Below are 19,546 nucleotides of genomic sequence, written 5' to 3' on the forward strand. Positions count from 1 at the left end.
CCACACCTCCAGGAATACCCCAACACAATGCCAGACAGGCAGACCATGAAGAATTCACAGGTAAAGGTAACATTTTCATTTTTTAAATCACTCTGGTCCCATCATCCTTTGCATCTTCCATTAGATCAGCATTGGGAAATAGACAAGGTGGTATTTTACAGTTTGAACATAAAGGTTAGCACAATGTTACTACTTCTATTTTTAGTGGGTAAATACATTTATTTATACAGATAAGTACATCAGGCCATAAAGAGAGAAGACGACCTTTTAAGAAAACCTGAACTTGGGTTCAGAAACACATACTTACCTAAGGATCAGTGGCGTAGCTAAGGAGCTGTGGGCCCCAATGCAAGTTTTACATTGGGGGCCCCCAAGCACTCCATACATAACAATTGATACAGCGCACCAAAACCTGCCAATGGCAACTACAGTGTCAGAGGTACTTGAAGGGAATGGGGAGTAGTTTGTTAATAATTACCACTGTTCAAAGTAGCTATAGAAGTGATTATTATGAGGACAGGACTAAGGGAGAGCTAATACTGTAGTTGAGGGAGGGCCCTACAGGGCCCCTCTGGCTCAAGGGCCCCAATGCGGTCGCTACCTCTGCACCCCCTATTGCTACGCCCCTGCTAAGGATAGGGAAGCCTCTGCATCCTCCATAGGATTCCCAGACTATCCTCTGTCACTGCCCTGGACCCTTTTGCTGACTGGGGCCACACTTCTCTTCTGGCTCATGCAGGAGCAACTCCAGCTTACTGCGCAGCTGCAGCCACACTTGCACAGTTTCGGTACGGCTGTGCTCATGTTAGAAGAGAAGCACAGCCCAGATCAGATTACTTATAAACCCTTGTCAGTAATCTTTGGAGGGAAAACCAAGATCAAACGGAAGTTGGATGATGCCATGGAAAGCCTCTATAGGATCCAGAGGCTTTCCTCTTCTTAGGTAAGTACAGTATATGATTTTGTACCTAAGCTTCAGCTTGGGTACACTTTAAGGCTTTCAAGTCCACTGGATAAAAAAGTAGGTAATTCTTGACAGCAAAGTGTGGTAGCTTATGCAAAGCTAGGGAGTGGTCCACACTTGTAGAGAACCAATCAGAAAGGTACCAATAAAGATGAGCAATTTTCCATAAGGTCTAGTGGTACCTTGTGGTTGTTCAAAAAAATGCAGTTAAAGTGACAGCGGGCAAATTGGAATCTTGTGTGACGTACAGAAATACAGAAGGCAGCAGAAACATTAGGCCAAGGAAGTGGGACATGAGATTGAGAAATGGTGGTGCTACATCTCTTAGCCCACTAGTAGCAGTCTCTGTCGTATAAACAACAGGAGACTGCATTGCTAACTGGTATTATGAAGTAGATGACATCTGGAAAGAATGCCACCCACAAAGTTGTCTAGAACTAGCATGGTAACATTAGGTCCAAAGATAGAGAATCTGAAATGGTTCATGGGTCAGCCAAAGCAGTAGCAGTGTGTGCAACATTATCGAACACATAAGTGTCATAAATAGTGAAATAAATTAATGAACAATATTTATTATACACCTATCTGGTGCGATCAGTGCTGACGCAACACTATCCAACGTGTCAATGTCTTAAACAGTGAAATGCTCAAACACTGGTGCAACACATCGGCCCATATCAACTGTTTCTCCTGAGTTTTTCCCTAGGTGATATATTCATATCTTGACAATAAAATACTTTTTAACCCCCGCAACCCCACCACCACCAAGCAAAAAAAAAAAAATAATAATACTTTTGGTACATTTTAATTGCAAAATGCTCAAAAGTTATTTTCAGCATTTTGTGTCTTAAAGTGATCCTTAAGTCTAACATAAAAAATGAGATTTACTCACATGGGGCTTCCCTCAGCCCCCTGCAGCTGATCGGTGCCCTCGTAGCCCAGCTCCGATGCTCCAGGACACGCCGGCGAACACTTCCGGGTTCGCCGTCACCGGCCGACAGGCATGGTAACGCGAGTGATTCTTCGCGTTCCCAGACATAATATCGCCCCTTATGCTGCTATTGCGGCCAGGAGGCCGCAATAGCAGCATAGGGGACGATATTACGGCTGGGAACGTGAAGAATCACTTGCGTTCCCATGCCTGTCAAACCGGAAGTGTTCGCCGGCGTGTAGCATCGGAGCAGGGCTGCGAGGGCACCGATCGGCTGCAGGGGGCTGAGGGAAGCCCCAGGTGAGTAAATCTAATTTTTTATGTTAGACTTAAGGATCACTTTAAACAGTGAAATAAATGAATGTGCAGTTTTTGTTGCTACACTTATCTGGTGTGTTCAGTGCTGGTGCAACACTATCTAACATGTCAGTGAAACAGTGTAATACATACTGGAAAAAAAAGTTTCAGCATAGGAATCATCTTTATTCGCCAAGTGTGACAGATGCTGCACCTAGAATAATTTGTGGCACACACGGCAATTAACATAGTGCAAATAACAACATATGGCATAGGACAGTGATGGCTAACCTTGGCACTCCAGCTGTGGTGAAACTACAAGTCCCATGAGGCATTGCAATACTCTTACAGCTCTAAGCATAACTCGGGGAGGCAGAGACGTGATGGGATTTGTAGTTTTGTCACAGCTGGAGTGCCAAGGTTAGCCATCACTGGCATAGGACAGCAGGTAAAAGATAGACATAAGGACATGCATACAAGGGTAGAAATAGGTACAGTACACTAGGATTCAGAGATGCTGAAGGTGGAGACTGGGAGGTCACATGGGGAGGGGGCTTGTGCTCACCCCTATGTGGTGTGAGCAATTCTGGTGCAACACAATCCAACATGTCTTAACCCTTTCTAATCCTAATCTGTACTATGTCTGACATTGGCCTTTTCCAGCACAGGTCCAATGTCGGGCATAGTCCAACATATGAAAAATGGCTGCAATTAGGTGGTGATGTTGCCAGATAAATAGTTTCCTGGCGTTGCGCTTCAAATGCTTTTCCTAGCTTGGCATTTAAAAGACTTATACAAGAGAGTCATATTTGGGAAGGTCTTAAAAAGTCTATACCTTAAGTCACAATGCTGTTCTATTTTGCATGCCATTATGTCTTCCAGCATAAAAAGGAAGATTTGCAATACACTTGTTTACCTGTGATGCCAAGCAGCTTAAAGCAGGCTCTAGGGCACAGACACACTCAGTAATTCATAGTGCTCCAGCAAGCATATATGACCTACATTCATTCTGCTTAGAAACTGCTACAACATATTAAAATTTCATCGGTTATTAGCCCACAACAGCAAGGGAAGGGACACCCTTTGTGTCTGTTTATGTGTCAAGAATTCCAAGAAGACACATTTGAAAACAGGCAGCCAAGTATTAATTTAAAAGTACAATGTATCCTAAGGGCATTATTGCTAAGAATGAAAAAGTAAGCTTTTCTGTGGACATCTTCATACCGAACAATATACCTTTCTCCTGTCCATTGTTTTTATATAGATGTTCAGCAGATCCTTAAAGGGGCACTATGGCTAATTTTTTTTCTTTTTAGTCACTTTAACATAAATATTTGTAGGTGGAGCAGTGTTAATGACATGTATTGTGGCTGATCAAAAGCATTTTTTACACTGCCACTATCCATTCTTAGCTTTAGAGTCACGTTGGAAGATTTACCTTACTGACGCGACTCAGGCTAATCCATTGTGCAGTAGGAGGCATCTGCTTCTACTGCTTGAGCTGCCGTTACTGTCCACCCCTATGGCTAGCTCAGCTAGGATCATTCCATCTTCTAACTGCACTATTGTGCAGTTACTGAGGTCACTTCATCTGCCGTAAAGTGCAGGACGCAGCCGCCGTACAGCGCAGACTCAAGCGCTATAGCTTTGATGCCGCTGCTGCCTTCAAAAGCTGAAGTGTGGTTACCATAGAAACGGACAACAATAGGTGTCCGTTTCATTGGCAGCTTCACTACAGGGGTCCTTGACGGGCAGCATCTAAACATAAATCCGTACGGCTGTGTCCCCTGAAGCTGGCAATGAAACGGACACCTATTGTCCGTTTCTATGGTAACCACACGTCAGCTTTTGAAGGCAGTGGCGGCATCAAAGCTATAGCGCTTGGGTCTGCGCTGTACGGCGGCTGCGTCCTGCACTTTACAGCGGATGAAGTGACCTCAGTAACTGCACAATAGTGCAGTTAGAAGATGGAATGATCCTAGCTGAGCTAGCCATAGGGGTGGACAGTAACGGCAGCTCAAGCAGTAGAAGCAGATGCCTCCTACTGCAGAATGGATTAGCCTGAGTTGCGTCAGTAAGGTAAATCTTCCGACGTGACTCTAAAGCTAATAATGGATAGTGGCAAAATGCCACTAAAAAATGCTTTTGATCAGCCACAATACATGTCATTAACACTGCTCCACCTACAAATATTTATGTTAAAGTGACTAAAAAGAAAGAAATTAGCCCTAGTGCCCCTTTGAAGGGAACCTGAGGTGAGAGATATATGAAGGTTGACATACAGTATTTATTTCATTTTAAACAATACCAGTTGCCTGGCAGCCCTGCTCATCTTCCTAGTCAGTCGTGTCGGAATCACACACCTGAAACAAACATACAGCTAATCCAGTCAGACTTGATTCATCAACATTTGAACTGTATGATTGTCCTGGGTCTTTTGCTAAAAGTATTGGAGGCAGAGGATTAGCAAGAAGGACAGGCAAAGTGTATTGCTGAAAAGGAAATAAATATGTCAGTCCCCATAAGTCTCTCACATTTTAATGACTACGGGGAAAAAATTATATACAGTATATATATATATATATATATATATATATATATATATATATATATATATATATATATATATATATATATATATATACTATATATATATATATATATACTGTGTGTATATATATATATATATATATATATATATATATATATATATATATATATATATACTTGGGGGCTAGATAGTGTGCTGGTTAAAGACACCACCTTTACCAAGGACCAGCCAGTTACCTATTCATTAAGTAGTCCTTGGGCAAGTCTCCCTAAAACTACGGGGTGAGTCTGACTAAAAAAAAAAAAGCAAAGCACCATACAAATGTTAGCATTATTATTATTATTATTAATAATTTGTTTAGTCATTTTTTGCCCATCGTAAAATCTTTCCTCACCCTTTGTAAATCCTGATTTACATTCTGAAATTTATCACAGTTGCTGACATCTCAGAGCCGACGGCAGCAGCCTAGTTCCCCACAATGTGCAGACACCAGCGTAATATGTCATTACTGGTGCAGCATGGTGTCATTAGGGATCAAAGAGTTGGACACTTCTATCCTAGTAGCCTGACACCTTGTCGGCCCAGGTTGGATAATTGCGCATTCAGGAGGAGCCCAGATGCGCACATAATATTTATATTATGTGGCACTGTGTGATGCAAGTGGTGACTTAGTCTGATATTTTGACCAAGAGGGGCTGACACTGTGTCGGATTATATCTGATGACATCACCTCCATCAGCAGCCATATTGCTTCTTGTCAGACATAGTCCTACATCAGGAGCTGGGGAGAACAGTGGATCAAAAAGGAATTAGGCAGCTAGAAATCTGACCAGAGTGAGAATGCTGTCAGCTACTGCATTTAAATGGTTCAGTTCCAGGCAGCATACATTTGTAGAAAATTAAAATAAAATGTACATCAACTTGAAATTATTGATCGTTTCCAGTGGCCAGACAGAAAAGCTGCCCAAATTTGAAGTGTTGGTTCACAAGGATGGATCAGAGAAACATCAACTCTTGCCTGTTCAGTATCCAAGGAACAGTGCTTTTTGAATCACTATTTTAAAACAAATATCTCAGTTGGCATGCAGAAAACAATGGATCATGCGCACCTTTGGCAGTTTATCTGATGGACTGTGTTCTATTTGGAGTGTTCATATTACCGTATTTTTTTGTTTTACTATGATTATGGCAGCCTCCCCTGCTGTAGATGAGGGGCTACCTGTTAGCACGGCTGTTAGCATGGCTTTTCGCGCGTTTTAGCGTGTTTTCACATGAAAAACGAGCGTAGCGCAAAAATACAGTTAGCGCACGCAAAACTTTAACGTCCGTGTACGTGTGATAACACAAATTTATTGCGCGAGCGCGACTGTTACCACGCAAAACATTTGCGTTAACGCACAAACACAAATTTTTGTGCGCAATAACCGTTATCACGCGAAATTTCACGCCAAGCACTTTTCACAACGTGCTAATAGTTAGCACCGTTTTGTGAATCAAGCCCAAGGTCTGCCCTGATACAGTAAGCATGCTACATCACGGACATAGTTATGTCTTTACTACATGGAAGAAATTTCTATCCTAAATATGAAAAAAGTACATGCTTCAAATAAATGGTGGCCTGCACTATACGATTATTTTATTGTAAAGCCTTAAAGTGGACCTAAAGTGTAAAAATAAATTCAATACTGTCAGCAGTCCATTGAAGTTATTATAGAGTAGCATGAATAAATGTTTGAAAACTGTCCTTTTGTGTCTGAAAATACAGGTTTTGGTGTTTAGCCACGGCCCCTCCTGAAAAACTGCCAAGGCAGTGTTCTGATCTGTCAAAGGCTTCAAAGAGATCTTGCCATAGGAGTGTGGGAGGTAGGTTTTTGAGTCGCCCAGGGGTGTCGTCACTTAATTACCATGTGGCAGTGGGACATGAAATTAGGGAAGTGGTAGTTAGTCGCTTTAAATTGACCCTGGAAAAAACCTCAGCAATATTAACTGGTCTGGACATATGATTATTACATTCAGTGAAAACTACTTGATAAAAATGTATACATTACCATTACCATTGTTGCCAGGAGTGTCAGGAAGAAGTCGCCCAGGTCCAGGAGAAATAGGGCAGCTCCAGAGCTCAGTTAGCTTTACTTTGCCTTTCAGTTTGTCTTATCACACCAGCTATTATCTCTGGCACTGCTGATAAGGAAGACCTGCAGCTGTCACTGCAGGTATCATCTGAGCTTTTCTTTACATGCTGTGTTTATTTTTTCAGTCATTTTTCTTTTCTATGGGTTTGCGTTAAATCTTTCTGTTACAAAAATTGTTAATGTGTGACGATACGTTGATTTACTGTAAACTGTCCACCTACAACCACTAATTATATTTAGAACACATCAGAGGCTATGTGATTCCCTTTGCCCATGTGTTGCACTGAAGGCAATCTGTAAGTGTTTTGCACCCACCTGTAGCATTTCTTTTATGTCAATATGTGTTACCCTAATCATGGCTGCTACAATCCATACAAGTAAGTGTACAGGACTGAGCAGAAATTAGTCTGGACAGAGTAGTGTGTTAGCCATTGTGCGCTGCACACATGGGATGACAAATGTAAGCACCTAAATTGCTCTACTGGACCAGAAAGATGAGCTTGTTTAGCAATGTCACTTCTAATACGTTACAGGAGTAAAGACCAGCTATGCAGCCCATTTCCCACAGATATCTTCAAAGCCCTATAGTCTGCCATTTGAACCATTGTTTAATTACCTTTGGCACAGGCTTGAGCAGCCGCCAAGAGCAGCACGTATAATTGCATAGTCCTATATTAACCTCAAATGTGCTCCTTTGATGTATAATTTCTAAGGCACTCGTCCGCTGAGAAAACAAAATAATTATGAAATACTCGGATATTCACATTTTATTGCAGTCTGCTTCAATTCTAAAAGTACTCCATGAGACTCAATTGGGAATTAGCTGTGCTGTATTTCAGTCTTTGCAGTTGCATTACAGCAAGCTGAATATTTTGTGTCGCAGTAAGTTGCAGACATAAAACTACTGTATTGTAATGTGCTTCATCATTTTACATATACATCATTTGGTTAATTAATAAGGAAAATGGCAATGTGCAAAATGCCCAGGAACCAATCAGATGTCACCTCTCAGGCTCTCACACTTCACAAGAGTGACCTGACAGCTGATTTGCTGACCACGGTGACTGTGCTTTGATTGTTACTCATGGGGGATTCTCAGTGTTTTCTTTGTTTTCAAAAGCATTTCCTGAATGACTGTTGCTAAGTCTAACTGACAATATATTTTGGCAGTTAAACTGCTGTTGAGGAAATGCTGTTGAAAACGAAGAAATCCCTGAGAATCCCCCATGAGGAGATGGACTAGTCCAAACCCTGCCTGTTCTTTCAGATTTTAACTGCTTACTTTTGTTTTTGCTGGAGTAGTCCTTTAAATTTTATCCTATATAAATACAGCAGACAATTATGGCACTCTATTCATATATGAAATTGCCATTACTTTGTGTTCCAGCTATAAGGCAGGAGTCACACTTCTAAAAACTGCAGCGTTTTGCCCCATAACAAAAACGCATGCGGAAATGCATCTTATGATTGTTTATGGTGCCCCTGAGGTTATGCATTGCGTTTAAAAAAATACAATCTGCACTACTTTTCTGCACAACACATGTGTTTCCTCATTGAAATCGCTGGCTACTTAAAAAAACAACAACACATGCGTTAAAATACACACAAAATGCGCAATCGTGCAGCAAAACAGGGAATTGTCTGTGGTTCCTGCAAACACAAGTGTGATCTCTCCCAAGACTTCTGAATGACGATTTACTGCCTTTTAGTCTGAGATGGAAATGTGAAATAAAAATATTTTAAGATGCTGCAAACTGTTACTTATGGACATCCACATTACATTATGATGTATTTGTAGTGCTTCCATGAATGCCACCTGTATTAATGCAATCTTCTGACCTCCCTGTCTAAATCCATCTCTTGGTGACCTGGAGCAGCAGGAGGGTGTACTGTACAGATACACGGTTGGAAATATCTCATCAGTTTACTCATCAGAAATTGCTGACAGTATTAAAGTCATCCTAAAGTGACCCTGGGTAATAAAAATTGAGCCTGTTGTTACAAACTACATAATCAGAGGATATTTTCGGTGAGCAATGCGTGTCATTTCAGCAGTTTCGGAGGTTGCAGAAGATATTGGAGTGTATATAGATGGGTTTTAGAGTGATGCCAGCAGAACTCCTGAGCTGATGTGTTAGTCAGTGAAGCCATCTATCACATTATAGTGACCCAGTACTGGATCCTTCTATGTAAATCCACTGATGTCTTCCACAATGCTTTACAGAATACATACTGTAGTTATGTCACCAACTGTCTCTCAGAGGTGGTCACAGTTTAATCCCTGTCATAGTCAAAATGTGCTACTATGTTATTATTATGCATTTAAATGGCCCTGACATGTCCTGCAGTGCTTTACAGAGTACATAGTGCCATTTAACCTCATGCGCACACTAGATTATCCTCAGCCAAGGTGATATTTTGATGCCATTTTGACCGAGAATATGTACAGGTATCCCACAATGCCATGTACTGATCCAGTACATGATCCAGTACTGATCCAGTACTGATTAGGTAACAGGGGTGGTGATAAATAAGCAATGAACGCTACACTGTGAGCAATAATGCGCATGACAACCTTAAAGTGAACCTCCAGACTAAAAATCTACTCAGCAGCACTGAAAACGCTTGGTGTTTCTTTAACAGTTTCACAGCAGCAGAACTTTGTTTTTTTTTACCCAAGCCTCATTTTTAGCTGCACAGAAGAAAACTGCCCGGGCATTTTTCCCCTGATGTTGTGCAAAGCATGATGGGATGTCTGATGTTGTTGTACTCCTTCTGCTGTTTTGGCGCAATTTTTTAAAATTTTATTTTGGATTTGAAGCCCAGTGCGCATCTGGGAGGGGTGATCAGGACACAGGACAGTTGGAACTGTGCCTCATGCTCCCTGTCACATCAAAAGATGGCTGCCCTCATGAAAAAGATGGCTGCCCCCATGAAATCACAAACCTTTGCCTGTTCTTTTAAAACAGGGTGTGTAAGAGATTATATTATCTATCTATTTTAATTAACATAACTTATGTAACTTAATGACAGTATGTTTGTTTAGGGTGAAGATCCCCTTTAAGGCAATTTAGCGCATCAGGCCCTTGATATCTAAATGTGGTAAATGTGGCTGGATAGTGTACTGGTTAAGGGCACTGCCTTTGACATGGACGACCAGTGTTTGAATCTTGGCTTGGGTCAGTACCTATTCAGTAAGAAGTCCTTGAGCAAGACTTCCTAACACTGCAGGCTGTCCCCTTAGTAGCTGTAGCTCTTGTGTGCTTTGAGTCCAACAGGAGAAAAGCACAATACAAATAGTTGGATTATCAATAAATGACAAAATAAGCAAATTATTTCCTTAACCTCCCTGGCGGTTAATTTTTTTTGCCAAATTGGCAAAAAAACTTTTTTTTTTAATTTTTTTTTGTTTCATGTAAAGCTACCAGAGTGGTAGCTACATGAAACACCACTAGAGGGCGCATGTGTCCCTCTAGTGCGATCGTCGCCGTCATCTATAGCAAACAGGGGAACGCGTATACAACGCGTTCCCCTGTTAGGCTTCTCCTGTCTCCATGGAGACGATCGGGATGACGTCATGGACGTCAGCCGACGTCCTGACGTCAGACACCTCCGATCCAGCCCATAGCGCTGCCCGGAACTCATTGGTCCGGGCAGCGCAGGGCTCTGGCGGGGGGGGGCCTCTTTCGCCGCTGCGTGCGGCGATGGCCGCAGAGCGGCGGCGATCAAGCTGTGCGCGCGGCTAGCAAAGTGCTGGCTGCGCACACAGCAATTTACAGCATAAAAATCGCCCCACCAGGGGCTGAGATCTCCCCTGCGCGGCATAGCCCGAGCTCAGCTCGGGCTTACCGCCAGGGAGGTTAATTCACTTGGGCCACAGTACCCTGCTTCCTTGTGATCCTCCCTTCTCCCTTTTGTAGGACAGTACAAGATGCTTGGCTGTAGTCAAACTGCATGCCTGTATAATGCTTGGTACCCAAAATGTGGCCCTAAACATCAAGCCACAATCACTAAGGGAAACATTTCTCGCAGGTGTTTACACAGTTTAACTGTCTCCAGAATATCAGCCATAGTCACAGTAACAGACAGTATCCCTGCCATGCAGAGCAGGATCATCGACAAAGCAACCTAGGCAGTGGCCTGAGGCCCAGTGGGCATCAAGGGGCCAAACTCCCACCTCAACTTACCAAAACTATAGGAGGAAGCAAAGGCTAGTACCTTGCCTTGGGTTCCTATTTATCTTAATCCTTTTCTTCTGCCATGTCAACCTTATATATTTATAGAGCAAAGAGGTCTTCCTCAGCACTTAACAGAGCACATAAGCATGTCATTTTAGGGCTTGGGAACACTTACACTTTGTGGTGCAGATTTTTAGTAAAACTTACCTCAGAGGCATAACTATACCAGCAAAAGTTTTTTACTTTTTTTTTGGGGGGGGGGGGGGGGCATTCCTACATTCAGATCCCCCATACCCCCATTCCCAGGGAGGAGTTCTTTCTTCCTCCACTGTGGACCCCCTTCTATGCTCTCATGTCTCTGCCATCCAGACCTACAGATCAGTACGGTGGCAGCGTACTGGAGAGATCCTGTCGGGTCTCTCCAGTGCCTCTCCAGTGCAGCCACTAGGTGTCATTGGCCTATCTCATCCCCCCAGAAGATCTGCCAACCTTAGTCCATGCCTTCATCACATCCCGACTGGACTACTGTAATGCTCTCTACACTGGCCTTCCAAAAAAGGTCTTGTACCGCCTACAGCTGATACAGAATACTGCTGCCAGACTGCTAACCAACCAACCCCGTCACTGCCACATAACGCCAGTCCTGCACTCCCTTCACTGGCTACCTATAGAATGGAGGGTCCTATTCAAGATCGGCCTACTGACATTTAAATCCATGAATAATCTAGGTCCTGAATATATGAAAGATATGCTGCAGCTGCGTAGCAATCCCCGCATTATCAGATCCACAGGTTCTAATAATCTAGTCATACCCAGAGTCCATTTGGAAACTTTTGGTCCCAGAGCCTGCTGTCATGCTGCCCCTACGTTTTGGAACTCCTTACCTCAACAGATCAGGACAGCTCCATCCCTGGACGTGTTTAAATCCAGACTGAAAACCCACCTGTTCAGTTTGGCATTTGCAGAAATTTAACTTTTGTTGTGTGAATACTTCATCCTACTAATTACTGAATCTGAGAGAGCCTAAGCGCTTTGAGTCCTATGGGAGAAAAGCGCTATAGAAATGTTATTGTATTATTGTATTATTATTATTATTGTATTATCTGCTCTCTGAATTCCTTTCAGTCTGAAATGCAACAAGTCAGTCTGAAATTCAGAGAGCAGAGAGGACAGTGACACCTAGTGGCTGCAGCGAGAGCATCAGAGGGAGTTCCATCACTGCTGCTGCTCTGATCTGTAGCTCTGGATGAAAGGACACAACCAGGGGAGCACAGGAGGGGGGCCCTGTTGTAGTAGTAGGAGGAAGAAAGATATACGGTTCCCCCCCCCCCCCATCAGGCCCCCCTGTGATTATGGGGGCTGCTCCTCATAGTTATGTTAATGGCTTACAGTGTGTGATATGCAAGGAGGTCACACAGTGCAAAGGCAGCACTGGTAGGTGGGCTATGTGGCAGTGCATTCTGAGAACTTAATGTTGCATGCACTTCGTTCGCCAGCATGGTGCCATGGGCATAGCAATCAGAGGCTTTGGGGGCTCCACCACCTCCCTCTCCCTAACTGTAAGTGCAGCGAATTAGCAAAAAACCCTCCCCATTCCCTCTGTGTGAAAACTGTGTACAGGAGACTGTAATTTTTTTCCTGCTTCCAGGGGCTGCTTCACAGCAAAACACTCTCTGCTGCCATTTGCCGGTTCCCAATCACATAGGGTTCGGAGACCAAGGGGGCCCCGTGCTTAATTTTTGCAGGGGGGCCCTATTAAAGACAAACACTTATATAGCGCTTTTCTCCTGGTGGATTCAAAGCGCCAGAGCTGCAGCCACTAGGACGCGCCTTATAGGCAGTAGCAGTGTTAGGGAGACTTGCCTATGGTCTCATGCTGAATAGGTGCTGGTTTACTGAACAGGCAGAGCCGAGATTCGAACCCTGGTCTCCCATGTCAGAGGCAGAGCCCTTAACCAATATACTATCCAGAGGCAGAGCCCTTAACCATTAACCTATCCAGCCACTAGTTACGCCCCTGAATGGTGCTACCCTATTCAGTGTTACTGTATAATCCCTACCATAGTCATGGTCTATTGTCCTACTATTTTATTATTATAGTAGCTGACATCTTGTGCAGCAGTTCATAATCATGTCACTGACTGTCCTCAGAAGAGCTAATTTATCGAATCACTCTAATCTTGTGATCAGTAACTTTTAAGGTGCCCAGTAATGGTACAGTCCCCCGACTGATCATTAGTACGATCTATTGGATTCGTTCCTGTTATCCATGCTGGTTCTACTGGTCGTTCTGTCGATCTGAATTTGAGAATTATTCTTTTAGCCTGATTGGGTTGCTTATAATTTTTCCGTTCATTGGTGTGCCGAATGATAGTTTCTGATCAATCGCAACAATAACAATAGACGGTCGATTGTTTGTGAAATTGGATTGGTAACAGGCACCTTTGCTTGACACTTTGGGTGCCCATACATCACTTGATATTTTTGCAGCCCAATATACATTGCAGCCCAATCGACCTTCCTATTAGGTAATTTTATTGAATCAAAACAGAATTGGTGCTGCAACATGGCCGCCTGATTGATCTTTCGATTGGTTTCTGATGCTCTTGGTCACGGCGGACCCCAGAGGAGGCCAGGAGTCATTGGAGAGAGGTTAGAATTTAAAGCACTAGCACAGGAGGAACACTTTACACTTGGGCGGTCTGGCAGGCGGTGGCAGCAGGACGATTCCTAATAGAAAGCACTATGTGTGAGTCAGGCAATAGATCCCTTTCTGATGAGATTTGATCAGAGATGGATCTATCTAATTGTCGATCTAGCCATATATCAAGTGATGTATGGCCATCTTAATTCCTTATCCTATTCCTTATTCTAACCCTAACCTGCCCAAGTGCCTAGCACTAACATCCCCTAACTTTCCTCATCAGAACCCTAACCTAACCTGTTATCTATACCTAATCCCAACCATTTATAGTGTCTCATCCTGCTTTCCTTTTCTATCAGTATCCCAACCTGCCTCTATTCCTTCACAGAGGTGTTTAGCGTGATCACGAGACTATACTGTTGTGTACTCCTCTCTATTATTGCCTGAGGAAGCAGGAATATACCTGCAAAACGTGTTGTTTTGTATCTTGGAGTATGTAAATAAATGTATCTGTTTGAAAATCGACAGTTTCATGTCTACTTCTGGGAGTTAAGTCCACCACTTCCTCCTTTGAAATTTTAAAGATTTTTAGCATATTTTATCCTGTTGCCGCCTCTGTTCTCCTTCTATTCCTTAATCTATAACCCTCCACTAACCCTGGAGGAGTGTTGTGAGGAAGGCGGGAAAGGCTGACACAGGTTGACTTGTCTGGGGCACCAAACAGGCCAGAAATGTCCTTACGACTACCCATGAGAAGCTGTCTGATGCTGCATACAAGGGGCTGAGATTTTGCATGCAGCAAGCAACATTTTCTCTGCAAAGATGCATTTGTTTGAATTGGCCTTTAATTAACCCCATTGTCCTGAAGCTCTCTCTGTTGCATAAAACTGTTGATCAGGCATTTGAGGAAGTCTGTCTAAAGCTAGTCAGGAAAACATTTCTAACAGTCAGTTTTGAGATTAAAAAGAGAAAACATAAATAAATAAGCCTTAATGTGTATTGTACTTAATTAATAGTATAGAGGAATGTTTAAAAAGCATTTATAAAAAAATATCGAGTACTCCTAACAAGTCAGGGCTAGTTCACACTACAAACGCAAATAGCGAACTTGCAATCGCGATTCGGCAACGAGATTTTACAGCGATTTACAGTGTGATTCCCATTCAACAGAACAAGAATCACATCACAATTGCCCCCAAAGCGCTGCATGCAATTTATGCAAACTGCAAATGCTGCAGCAAGAATGATCCCATAGGGATACATTAACAACATTGCTTTGCTGTTCGACGGCGATCAGCAAAGCACTGGAAAGCGCCCAAGTGTGACTGTGAACCGGCCCTCAAGGGGTACTTGAGAAGATGTTATTCACACAACAAGGGGTTACTTGCCAAACGCCTTCTTTCATGAAGGAGAATGCATTGCACTGTAATGATGGTGTGAAACCCTTCTGTACAGCAGCACTTGGGTTTGTGTGGAAATCACATCTGGCTGCGCAGTGCGGTAATATACTGTATATTATGGTGTAGAGGAGCTGGGGATTGTTCTTTACTTTTTCTTTCAGTCAGGGAAACAAAGACATTGTATTTCAGTAACAGCAAGTCAGGATTATATTAGGAAATGGTCTCCAGCTCCCTCGTGTGGAACATGACATCTCCTCAGTGGAAAATAGAGGCTCATGTTATAAACAGAAACTGGATGCTATCAGGAGACATGTTCTCGGTAATGAATTTTCACCTGCTACTAGAAAGTAATCTAATAACCAAATGAAGCAGAACATTTAAAAATGAATAAATACGTTACCGTACAGCTTCCTGAACCACTGATAAACAAGTTGATAGCGCTTCCATTGATATTATAGAATGTTGAAAACGTAGTCTAAAACAGGCATTTTTGCAAAAGTGGTACTATGGAGTCATGACTCCATCCAGTTGGATTAAGGCACAATAACTGCTGACAGTCACGGCTTGTGCTTGGTTCACAGCTGTCATTATCTCTTATGAGTGGGATACAGATATCAGCATTGATGTGATGGGCATGATTTATGAAAGTGAATGTGCAGCAATAAGTAGGAATGAAGCTGGCATCACCAGTTTACAAGATAAAAGTGCCCCCACATCATAATAATACATTGCCAATTCACTAAACTTCTACTGACACTGATACATCCTAGGCCACCACAATACTGCCTTCACCAGCAAAAGGGAGTCACAGCTGCATTACTACCATCTACTTTATATTATTTTTTATTTAGATCTCAGCAGGATGAGAATGGCTACCCTTGTTTGTAGGTGTGACCGTGATTGGGTGTTCTCTGTTGCTTCTGACCTGTAAAATTTAAATAGAAGTTGCACATGTCCATCAGAAATGCATGGGAATTTTATGGACAATATTGTCATCACATTGCCTGTCACCACTATTATATGTAGTGCACAGTGCAGTAACTAACTGATGAGTGACCAGGAAAAAAATCAGAATGTGTATTTATGAAAAAAATGTGATGACACTTTACAGGTTCACTAAATGGTCCCCAGGCCTACTGGCTTTTATGATCCAGCTGACCGGTAATTGAAGCAAATAGCTGGTGATGCTACTTGCCAGGTATGGAATTTGCCAGTAAAAATAAGGAAGTCATGACACGTTTCTACAAATCTGATGATCATATACATTTATAAAAATGATGACCAGCTGCTACCTAAATGCTAATCATCACTGACTGTTGATGATACCCACAATAATCATGCCAATAAAGAGTGACCAGCCAGATCACCACTCTACTGATCACTGAATAGCATTTGCCACTTTAAAGATGGAGACTGCATTAGGCTTGAGTGCAGAAAATTGGGGGGTGGGGGGGGTGGGTGGAAGAGGTTGTTATTCACCAGATGCTGCTCAGGGTTTTTTTTTTTCAGTTGTGTGTACCACTTTAGGGTGGTAATTGGAGTAGGCAAGCAAATAATGAATTGATAACTCTGCGGTTTACTCCTTTATAAATATGACTACTAACTTCTTAGAGGGGTAAACTGGATGTAAAGAGGTGATCTGCAAATACATTGGTAAATGATCATCTTAAAAAAGTGCTGACATCACTAAAAAGTGACAAAAATTTCAGCTGAATGCCACTTTTATAAATATGGAGAGCACAACAGTACTGCTATTTCAGAGCAACAATGCCAATTTTTCATTTTACCAACTCTTAAGTGTTCTCGACTCTTACGTTAGGTTCACACTGGGGCATTGTGTATTCTGTAAAAAAAAAAAGGGTATGCAAATGAAGGGGAAAGCCAAAATGCACATTACACGTGTAATGCAATGCATACAGTGAAGCATGCCTCACGTCATGCTGACGGATTACACCATTAACATATAATTGCATAGCATTTAATATGCAGTGATACTGTGCGATGCAACACACTGCCACAGTGTGAATCTAGCTTTACCCTTCAGAGCTAAAGCCGCTGAACAATATTGGCACTATATAAAGTGCAAATCATGGGGGTAAAATAACTGACTTTGGATCAAACTAACCCTAGCGTATCCATATGTGAGAGTACCTGTGGTTTTAGTAGTGGTATCAATCTGTAGGTCCTGTAGCAGGAACACAGAGAGATGAGTGTTGTATGTTGGCTATGTGGGACAAAACCAGGGCCAAATCAAAGGCTTGGGAGGCACCAGCCTCTGGGTGCAGAGGCCTGAGGGTGGGCCTGTGTACCCCAGAATGCCTCCTCTCACCGGACCATTGCAGAGCTGTAGAAATGCTGCAGACGTTACGAACTACACCCCTTGGCACCAGGATTTCTTCAGCCATGATGCAGCGTCTCCTCTCTATGATTCCCTTAATGACAGCTCTCGTTACATGCGCCGCTAGAGGGAGTCATAGAGAGGAGATGCTGCGACATGGCTGAAGAGATCCCTGCACTGAGAGGTGAGTAATTCTGCCGCACTTCAACAGTGCTACACTAGCAACTCTGCATGTTGGGTGCTAATAAACACTGGAAGCACATCTGTCTATCTATTCTGGGGATGGGGGTTACCTAATACCGGGAGGCACCTCTGGCTATCTCTACTGGGGGAGGGGGTTGTTCACAATTTGGGAGGTGCACTTTGAAATCTCCACCTCTAGTGCGGGAAAACCGTGTCTATGCTCTGGACAAAACTTTGGTGCTACACATTTAAATCGTTCATGACAACTTTATTTTGGCTTGCTTATGGAACATGGGTGGCCAGTTGAACTAAGCAGCAACTGATAAATGATGTAAGTGGTTGAATGGCTGTGTCAAAGTCTACTGAAAAACGCTCGCTTACCACAGTGCAAAGACAGTAACAAGGGCTCCTGCACTCTACAGCTAATAATTACATGGACCAAGATAGGTAGTCTTTAATCCAACTGTTGACCTGGTTGCAAAGAAGGTCAATTTACTATCAGTTTCAGATAATCTGTATCTGACTGTAGTGATGCTTGTGTGTAGCAATAAGGGGGATGCATGTAATGAGCTGGGTCAGGTGATTTGTAAGGCTCTGCTTTGTTGTTCACAATCATGCGCTAAAGATGAAATCAGAGCATTGGAAACCTATCAGCTCATGAAACATGCATTCCAATGAGTTCTGACACACACACAAGTAACATTACCGGACTGGAAAATGACATTTTTATATTAACAGATTGTGAAAAAGCACCAATCTATGCATATTGCAATGCTGTTGTTTTTTTGTGAAGGTGGAATTTTTCCTCAAACCTTCAAACTTGAAAAGGTTGACCGATTAGTTTGTTTGTGGAAATGTTTGTGAAACACTATAGTTATATAAATAGGAAGTCAAAATCTTTTCAGACTGTCTTTCTTTTATCCACCACCAGATGGCAACAAACCAGAATTTTATATTTATTGCCCTAAATATTGGAAACCCTATGAGGGAGAACAGGTTTGCATAATTGAGCAAGGTTATGTAATATAGGCCAACTGAGAACACCTGCTTTTGAACATAACTGTAACTGTTTCTCAGGGAAGCACAGAACATTTTTGATTCTGCAGATACATTTTTATCTACAGTAAATGTTGGAAAACAATACATATATATTTTTTTTAAAAGAGTATCAGTGTATGGTCACTGTCATTTTCTCTAGTTTAAACCAAAATCAAAAGATGATTACAAACAGTATTTCATAACCGAGGGGATGCAACAACAAATAACAGCCTGCACATCCCTCAAAGCCCAGTAAAATAACTATGTGTGGCATATTTGTTCGTTGCTTGTGAGTGTTTGTCTGCACATATCAGGGAGCATGTAATCAAATAGTTGTGATTGGATACAGGTTGTTGTTGACAATGGTGTGGCCGATAAGGTTTTACTGTGCAATAATGCTAATAACATTACCTGCTCCCTCATTTAATATGGAAAACAATGGAGTTTCTGGTAAGCAAGAACAAAATTAGGAGGATTTTATATTACATCTGTCACAGATGCAGTTTACTAACCAAGGCTGAAACACATAAGAGGTCAATATTTTTTATCCTAAAAACACTAGAGAGCTAATGAATAAAGAATAACAAGATGGAAAGTATAGAGGAAATTACTACTTTACATATAGTTAGCAAGCTCTGGCACACCAGGTGAAGCAGACTCAGCCCATGCTACATTATTCCTCTATAAGAAACAGAGAAAAGCAATGAAGCTTGGTAACAGAGCAGGTAAAATGATGGTGATTTGAGTGTAAAGCCAAGTGGCTCTAGCGGCATGAGATCATATGGCTCCGGAGGTGATCGAAATTAAATTGGGGCATGGCTATAGTATAGCTGAGTGCTTGTAGGCTTACTTTGGGCTCCGGGGGTTTGACTACAGAGGGCGCCGACCTT

General features: G+C 42.4%; 1 protein-coding gene across 6 annotated transcripts in view; it reads right to left on the reverse strand.

Annotated features, from left to right (window-relative positions):
* The window catches only part of TRPM3 (transient receptor potential cation channel subfamily M member 3), a 700,748-nt gene that overhangs the window by 310,875 nt on the left and 370,327 nt on the right, over positions 1-19,546 (reverse strand). The window contains exon 1 of one of the 6 annotated variants that reach the window (XM_068236313.1): positions 3,631-3,713. The exons of the other annotated variants lie outside the window; for them this stretch is intronic. Within the exon in view, the coding sequence (XP_068092414.1) occupies positions 3,631-3,675 (45 nt within the window). The 5' untranslated portion in view covers positions 3,676-3,713. Of the gene's footprint in view, positions 1-3,630; positions 3,714-19,546 lie in introns of those variants that run through there. 6 annotated transcript variants of the gene reach the window in all.

The sequence above is a fragment of the Hyperolius riggenbachi genome, chromosome 1, assembly GCF_040937935.1.
Source record: "Hyperolius riggenbachi isolate aHypRig1 chromosome 1, aHypRig1.pri, whole genome shotgun sequence".
Taxonomy (NCBI): Eukaryota; Metazoa; Chordata; class Amphibia; order Anura; family Hyperoliidae; genus Hyperolius; species Hyperolius riggenbachi.